Below are 8,960 nucleotides of genomic sequence, written 5' to 3'. Positions count from 1 at the left end.
TCTGCTTCTTTGTAACCAGTTTAGAAAGATTTACTTAGTAAGATCAATGAAATAATTTTTGATTGATTACACTATTATGATGCCAGCTAGAATTAAAAAATTTAGACCAGATTAGAAGGCCTGTTATATACCTCTATGCCACTAAGTATCACTTGCTCATTTGTGTTCGTAAAGCTATCAATACTTGATATGTGGAGCCAAGAACACAGTATGTGTGCTTAAACACACACATATATAGACTCAGGACAGTTAGTATATGAACTGCTTAGTTTGATTCCTGGCCTAGAGTAAGGCCTCAGTAAATATTGACTTTAATTTTTATAACTCTCACTAATATTCCCCCCAAAGGTTCTTTATAGTTCCTTGACTGATGAGCCGTTGAGTCTAGAGTATTGGGTCTCCCCCCACTCCCCTCGCTTCTTTAGCATACACTTGGCCAAATCTTATTCCTACCCAAGTGGCCACAGAGAGTTGGTGGCCATCTATGATGTCCTCACTGTTCAAACTGGTTTTTGAAAACCCTAAAATACCAAACAATGGCAAATGTATATAAGTAATGTCTTGTCCCCATTCTTCCTGTTCCAATCAATCTATATGCTCTGCTCCCCACTACCAATCATAATAGGACAAAATCCATTTTTCAGGCCCTTTTTCCCAGAGCTAGCTGGACCCCAAAAAGCACGACTGACCTTAATTGTTTTATGAGCCTTTATCCTCAGGATTCAAAGATTACTAGAAACACCCTGAAGGTGCAGAGGCTCCAGGAACTTACAAAACAGGCCATACCAGATCACAGCTACACTAAGAGACAAGCTGCAGCCTATACAAGAGAAACTGAAACATCCTGTTCTACCACCACCCAGTTACCTAATAAAAGCTCAAAGTTCCTACCTCTCAGGCTGGTGCATTTCTGTGAACCTAGCCCTTTCTTGCCCTTGGGAAAGTAAAAGTAAAAATAAAAACGTTTACTCTGCACTTCCTTCTTTGTGAATTCTTTCACAGCCCGCGTCACCGACCGCCCTAACAAATCGGAGATGCATTAGAATTCATATCTAAGGGTAAATTCTTGTAAACCCAGGCATCTTCCATACCTACAAAGAAAACTCCAGGGTGTAAGAGGGAGATTCCCTTTACCCAGAACATGTAGAAGACTTCCCATAGATTTCTGTACAGGGCAGAATTATGCCACTTATAACTTTATGTCTACGTCCCTTTTAAGGCTCAAAAGACTAGAAAACCCTCATTGAAAGGTAAGCCTACCAAAACTGGCACATGTTATACTCAAATCCCTATTCGGTATTACTGAAAAGGGACCTTCCGGCCGCGCCTGCTGCTGCGCAAGCGCCACAAATGCCCGCCTTCAAACAGGGTGTCTGGTTCATTCTTTCTTTGCTGTCCTCCGCCTCTTTCCTAGATTTTGGTTGGAACTTCCCGCTATGCCAGAACTCACCAATCACAAACGACCTTCCTCAGGGCACGCCCCCATCGCCCCCCTCCGGAAACCCGAGTCCGACTTCGCACACACCCCTCCTTCCTTACGCACGCTGCGCACAGACGTCTGCCAGTGACGCCGTCGTCGCCCCCGTGCTGACTCCCGCCGGGGGCACTCCCACTGACCGTTGAGCGGCCTGTGAAATCCGTCTCAAAGGACCCTACCCCCTCCGCCAACCGTTCTTGGGGCGGCGACTCATGTGGGGGTTCGGGCTCCTTCGGTCGCCGCAGCTGCTGCTTTTGCTGCCGCATCTCGGAATCGCCGCCTCACGCTCTCAGGCCGGAACCATGAACTTGGAAGGCAGCAGTTCAGCGAGATGCTCCCCCTCCGCCGAGGGGCGTCGGCACCGGTGCCTGCAGCTGTCCACGGTGCCGGGAGCCGATCCACAGCGCAGCAACGAGCTGCTCCTGCTGGTGGCGGCGGTGGAGGCACCTGAACGGCGGGATCTCTCTGGAGACCCGGCAGAGGAGGAGCTGCAACCGCCGCCCCAGCATCACGTTCTCTATTTCCCCGGGGATGTGCAGGTAACCTGGGGCCTGCCTGGGCACCTGTTCCTTCCTCTTGTGCATGTGTGCGAATTTCCCAGATTCTGCCCTCGTAGCCGGCGCCCAGTACCTTGCGTCTCCTGAACACTACCACACGTGGTGGCTCCTCCGTTACTCCACGAAATCCAAAACCGCCCCTTTCACACACCCCTGATCCCCCTTTTTTGTAACCCCAGAGTGAAGATGTCCTTGGAGAGTTAAGATCTCGAAGAGTCTAGGCTTCAAGGGAGTCGAATTCCTTCTGTTTAGAAGGAATAAGACAATACCAAATAATGCTCATTCTATGACTTGGTTTCTCAGAGAGAGAGGGTGTGTGTGTGTGTGTGTGTGTGTGTGTGTTGGGCAGGACACAGCTGGCTTTTAAATTAACTTAGCGCGTAGTGTTCCACTGTCAGTAATTAAAAAGCAAACGGACAAACAAAACGCGATGAGGGAATGAAACTCAATAATCCTAAGAGGGAGGGTGGGTGGGGAAAAGGGACATTACTTGCTAAGCTTATCAATATTTTGATGCTCACCTAAACTTTGTACTTATGTTTTTTTGTGATTTTATCTTCATTATTAATTTTATAGCCGCAGGCAAATAACCGTGGCTATGTTGTCCTGGAAAGTTGGGTGTCAGTCTAGATATTAATCTAGAACCTTTTTGTCTAATACTGCAACCATTAGTTATATGTAGAAATTTAAGTTAATTAAATATAATTAGAAATCTAGTTTCTCAGTTTCATTGGCTGCATTTCTGGTGCTCAGTAGCAGCTAAGGTTTGCGAGTATTGTAATGAATAAGGCAAATACAGAAGGATGCTTCCATCATCACAGAAAGTTCTATTGGATAGTGTTGCTGTAGACAGGTAAAGCTAGAATACGGCCATTAAACAGTATTAATTTATTGTTTTTTGAAATTGATGCTTTATTTAAAATGATACACTTACAAAGTTTGTGCCTCAAGTCAAATGAGGATTAAGATATCAGTAGTTTTTTCTTTTATCTTCAAAATAATTGACTGATCTAGTTGACTGAATAAACACTATGAAAAAAAGAGTAAGATTTAAGAGAAGCTTGATGTAATCAATGCCCTATTGCTCCATTTGGGAAAATAGCATAACACTGCTGACAGACTTCCAGTTTGTGGACCAGCTGTTGTGTACATCTTTAATAATGATCATGATAGTATGATAACTGACCTTTATTGAGCACCTTCAAAGTGTTTTTTTTTTTAAGCGTGCCAGCCAAAAAGTACAGTAACAGATCTTCAGGTGAGATCTAAAAAGTGCTAATTACATTTAAAGTAATACCTCCATTTGTTTTGACATCATCCGTTTCTTTATGTACCCTGAAATTCCATTAGCTTTTTGGACAATGATATACCGTTGATTTATGCATACTATGAAGTACTCTAAAAATCCAGGTCTTTTAGAAAAATAAAGGATAAGGCATCAAAAGGCTTTTAGGCCAAATTGCCCAGGTTTGAACCTTGTGTCAGCACTTTTTAGCTATTACATCTCTGATCAATTGCAGCTACCTCAGAATTATTACCTAAGAATTATTATTCTTGGGCTTTTTCTCTGTCTACTGTTCCTCCCTCAGTGATCTCCTTCAGTCCTGTGGCCTTACATATTCCCTGTACTCTTCCAGCCTTCAACACTTGTGTGTCTAGCATGCACATATACTGCAAACTTTAGACTTACCATTTGTATGTGCAGTATTTTATTTTGGATATTTAATAGATATCTCAAACCTACAGTCTCTGGATCTTTGCCTCTAAACCTGTTTTTCCTGCAGTCTTCCTCATCTCGGAAATGGAAACTTTCTTTTTAGTTGCTCAGGTTAGATATCTTGAAGTTATCCTTTAGTCTGTCACGGAATCTCTTAATCCACCATCAAAGTGGCTTTACCTTCTTAATGTATCTAAAAGTGATGACAATAATCATTTGAAAATGTAAGTCAAATCCTGCTACACCTCTTTGCTCAAAGCTCTAAGAGCTCCCCATATCATTCAGATTGAAAGCCAGAGACCTCCTGATGTCCTACAAGGCCCTTCCCTGTCTTCGCCTTTTCCACCGTGCCAATTTTCTGATTATCTCCTTTTTTTCTTTTACTCTGCTCCAGCCACACCAGTCTTCTCCAAATTGTTCAGGATAGGCACACTTCACCCCAAAAGCTTTGAAGATACTTCCTGGAGGAACAGTTTTCATACAAATACATGCAGGATTCGTTACCTCACCTGTTTCAAGTCTTTGCTCAAAAGTTGCCTTCACACTAAAGCATTTTCTGATCATCCTGTTTAATAATCAGACATAGTAGTTATTTAGTTTTTTGTCTGTCTTCTACTACCGTGTAAGCTTCTGTTTTTTTCACTGATGAAAACATCACAGTGAAGTTTGTCTGTGATACTTAATATGTAGTAGTAGTTCAGTAAATAACTTGTTGAATGAATGAATGAATGAATGAATGTATGTTGCTTTGAACAATGCATGAAATGTTTGGTAAGTCTTGGCTATTATATGAAATGTTTTTAGGCCCAAATTTCTTTATCCATATCTCTGTACGTGATTCTTTTGAGCCTAATGTTTATCCATATGAAATTTATCCTGTTACATACAGGCCATCTTTCTTGTGTATTGATCCTTTTAGAACTATTATTTTGGATTGTAGCACATAAACATTAAGTAAGTATTTTTTTTATATCTTTATTTATAACTTGGATAAGTATTGAACAGAATAGGGTCAAGGGAAACTTTGCAGGGTATCATTGGAAGCTTTGCCTCATCTTAACATAGATTCATTGTTTGGTGTTAATTGGATCTGGTTGTCCATATGATTTTTTTTTGTTTTTTTTTTGTTCATGTATTTTAAAATCCTAAGTACATTACTTTCTTGATGTTCCTTTTTAAATCATCTTTTATTGTACAGTGTATCCTCTTTATTTTACACTTGTTCTTGTGCTGAATTATAGGAAGGCTGAGGCCATAGTAATTCATATTTCTTTAGGTATCTCCTGATGTTTTTCTTGTCCCTCAGTAATGATTTTGGAGGCAGATCAGGATTCTTTTAAGTAGGCACTTTCTAATTTTCTTGCTTTTTTAAAGCCTCAGGATATAGACTTACACATCTTTTTTTTTTTTAAGAGTAAGCTTACAATTTGATGAATTTTGACAAATATTACAGTTAGGTAATCATTGCCACAATCATGTTATACAATGTCTTCAACAACCTAAAAAAGTATCTTGTGTCTCATATCTGTCAGTCTCTTTTTCCCTCAGCCCAGGCAGTCACTGATATGCTTTCTGTCAGCTGGAAGAGCTGCATAGGGTAAGGTATATGGGAAGGGATGCAGAGCTTCCTTGGTCTCTCTGAGAGCATCACATTCCAACACTTCCACACGTTGACCCACCCAGGAGCTACCCAAATCTTTATTTTGGGGATTTTTATGGTGGCTTAATCTCATAGTCATGTTCTGTCATTAACTCCATTTCTAGTCCCTCCCTGGAAAATGGGTAGTGGGGCTGAAAGTTCCAAACTTCTGATCACCAACTCATAATCCAGGAGCCCAACAAGAGTTACCTTATTAGAACAAAAGATATTTCTATCACCCAGGCAATCCCACAGGTTTTAAGAACTCTGTGCCAGGAACCAGAGGCAGAGACCTGGGGCCGGGGAGGGGGGGGGGTGGCAAAAATAGGCTCATACTTATTCATATGGAAAAATAATACAGTGATTAATAAATAATAATATAAGAATAAACTCTGTATTTCACATACTCACAATTGTAAACCTGCTTTTGTCCCACCATGTATATATTTTCTGTTATTTCACACCTGGTCATGTATGCCTAGGGCTGTGACAGGCAGCCTTCTTCTTAGACTGGATCCTGTTATGGTCCTTCTGTTTTGCTTACTCAGTATATCTGTTTTATGCACCCTTGCCCCATTTTTGATGAAAGTACAGATTGTATCCAATCTAGTTCCCTTCACTCTGCTGTAAGATGAATCCACCTAGCTTAAATCTTTATCATGAATGTCTACAAATTCTTGGAGACACGTGTCATGTGTTCCTAAAAATTCTTTTTAACTTCACTTCAGTAGTAGTATGAAGTGGCCCTATAAGTTTTTGCAGCTTAGCAAGCATCTGCCCATGGAGTAAGTGTAATCCCTCCAAGAGATTCTCTTGCCACCTGCCTCATTGGGATGAGGAGAAGCACAGAGGTTTTTTACTCCTATGGGGAGAATGAGCGCATTACATTCCCAACTGGGATGAAAACTCTCAAAGAACATGGCCTCTTTCCACAGTCTTTAGCCTTTTCTGTAGATTGACACAGTCATTATCTGGGTTGCAGAACCAGTTCTGGCTACTTATTATTACCAAGCCCTGTGAGAATGCTTGGTGTCTTTTTTCTAATGGGGAGTACTGAGCCATTGTTTTTCAATCTGGGCTTTAATGTAACAGTAAGAAACCCATTTTTACATTTTATACTCACAGTTCCTTTGTATAAGCTTTCCCCCCCTCTGATCATGGGGGGAAATAAAAAAAACAAGTGTTTAGATTCACCACCTCCTGTATGGTAGAGTCTCAACAGAGAATCATAAAATCATCAGTAACTATAAAAATAGCTATAGTTTCCAGGAGCTCAGTTTCCTTAGCTGTAGAAAGAATTTAGAGGAGCCCTTTCGGATATAAGCTCCTATGATACTTTTATCGTACTTGTATCACAAATCTCTGTGCAGAAGGCAGTGGCATAATCCATAAGAAATTAAATGATAGCCTTTTAACATATATGACAAACTATTAATGAGATGCAAACCATTAATGAAGGACTTTGAGTATCCATTAAGAAAATGATCAAAGGACATGAAAAGAGAATTAACAAAGGAAAAGAATGAAAATTGCCAATAAACATAGAAAAATACTCAACCTGATTAGGAATTGGGGCATGCAAATTAAATCAAAAGTAAGACATTTCATCATAGTAGGAAAGATATTTTACAAATCAATGTCAATAGCCAGTGTGGGCCAGGATGTGGGGAAAATAAGCACTCTTTTATACTTCCAATGGGAATATAAACTGATATGAATCTTTCTGATGAGAAGTCTAAAAATTATGATGCAAATCTATATTTATTGATATGGCATCATACCTATAATATACCTATTTTAAGTGAAAACTGTATCAGCTTGTTGAGAGGGAATTAAAGAATACTCTGTTGTATACACATGTTTGTATATATGTATGTATACTAAAGAAAATGAGTGCTAGACACCATTTTAATGATTATTTTTAATTGGTGATTTTACAGAAGAGTTTTCTATCCTATGCTTTTGTATTTAGACTGAATTTTTTAAGTATGACTTTTATTAGTTTTAATTTTTAATGGAAAAAATGTTCATTTTGCTACAAATGTTGTCTGTTTAAGGCTGTACATTGTAAAGTTAAGTCTCCTCTCATCCCATTCCCTCTAGTCTCCCATTTCCTCCACCAAGGCTGTCACTGTTGCCAATTTATGTGTCCCTCCAGGGGTATTCTGTGCTGGTGCAAACTTGTTTTAAAAAACACAAATGGTGGCATAGCATACACGGGTTTTTTAGTGAAATATTTTACAACCCATGAGTATTAACAGAGCTGCCCTGTTCCTTTGAAGCAGAAATGTATATCATACATATTTTTATGCATATACACAAGTATATGATTGAGATAATTCCTAGAAGCACAATCACTAAATCAAAAGGGAGGTACATTTAACTGATACTTATAGTACCTGACTTAAAAATAAAGAAAAATTCTGTATCCAATCCATGAGCAAGTGCTGCTGATTCTGTCTTTAAAATATATTCAGAATCTAACTACTACTTACTACCTTCAGTTCTACTACATATAGTTCAGTTCTTACTGCATAAAGGTGGTTCAGGCCACCTTCTCTCAGCAGGATTATACTTCAGTAGCCTCGGCAGCCGTTTCCCCTTCACTCATGCTAATCCTTTCAAAATATAGATAGCATCCCTCTTACTCCAATAAGAGCAAAAGCGAAAGTGATCATATTGTCTTACAAGATGTGATCAGCAAGCCCCTCCTCTTGAGCAGCTTTCTGGTTTTTGGCAATCACTCTTGCTTTTGTTCACTCCTCTGGTGCCCCTCTGGCTTCTTGGTTGTGCCAAGCATGCTCCCACTTTTGCAGTTGCAGTTTCCTGTGCCTGAAATACCAGGATTCACTCCCTCAGTGCCTTCAGGTCTTTCTCAGTTACCACCTTGTTGGAAATCACCCTGTTTTTCAAATAATAATCTCCCACTCTCTCCAAAACTTTGTACTCCCTTTTCCCTGCTTTGTTTGTAATACTCCGTTGCACTTAACCACCATCTGATATTTTGTACTGTCCAGTCACTAGCCACTGGTGCCTGTTGACCACTTGAAATGTTAGTCTGATCAAGGAAATAAATTTATAATTATATTTAACTTTAAATCTAAAAACTAGTAAGTCAGGTCCTGGAAAGTTGTTAAGTATATTTGAACAACTTGGTATGTGAATCTAGTTTTTCACCAGTAAGTTTTATGAAATCTAAGTTCAGATTAAGTATTTCCAATGAAAATTTAGCACCCAAATTGAGATATGCTATAAGTGTAATATAGACACTGCATTGCAAAGACTTAGTAAGAAAAAGAAATGTAATAATCTCTCAGTAGTACTTTTTTATATAGGTCATATGTTGAAACAGTAATATTTTGGAATATATTTAGGTCTATTTTCACCTGTTAACTTTTTAATTGTAGTTACTAGAAAATTTTATATGTAGCTCATGTTGTACTTCTGTTGGACAGTGTTGCTGTTTGCTAATGGAGTTGTTTATTGTGTGTCTGTGTCCCTAGAATGGGAGCTGCATGTGGACAGTTTAGTCTGTTCTCATCCACACCCAATCAGTAGGTATCCAATAAA

At 39.4% G+C, this 8,960-nt stretch overlaps 1 protein-coding gene and 1 long non-coding RNA gene across 2 annotated transcripts in view; one reads left to right on the top strand and one right to left on the bottom strand.

Moving 5' to 3' along the window:
• The first annotated feature begins 1,547 nt into the window (after nucleotides 1-1,547).
• CUNH2orf69 (chromosome unknown C2orf69 homolog) overlaps nucleotides 1,548-8,960 on the top strand; it is a 12,939-nt gene continuing 5,526 nt past the window's right edge. Inside the window, exon 1 of the mRNA XM_037043681.1 lies at nucleotides 1,548-2,016. Within this exon, the coding sequence (XP_036899576.1) occupies nucleotides 1,690-2,016 (327 nt within the window). The 5' untranslated portion in view covers nucleotides 1,548-1,689. The remainder of the gene's footprint in view (nucleotides 2,017-8,960) is intronic.
• Nucleotides 4,130-6,800, bottom strand: LOC118985267 (uncharacterized). The gene is made up of 3 exons (XR_005066084.1): nucleotides 6,585-6,800; nucleotides 5,601-5,683; nucleotides 4,130-4,316 (listed from the first exon to the last, which is right to left on the bottom strand). It is a non-coding gene; the product is annotated as an uncharacterized LOC118985267 (long non-coding RNA).

Source organism: Sturnira hondurensis, unplaced genomic scaffold, assembly GCF_014824575.4.
Source record: "Sturnira hondurensis isolate 20B ecotype Veracruz unplaced genomic scaffold, ASM1482457v3 Scaffold0004136, whole genome shotgun sequence".
Taxonomy (NCBI): domain Eukaryota; kingdom Metazoa; phylum Chordata; class Mammalia; order Chiroptera; family Phyllostomidae; genus Sturnira; species Sturnira hondurensis.
This window is presented reverse-complemented; position numbering and strand designations above follow the sequence as displayed.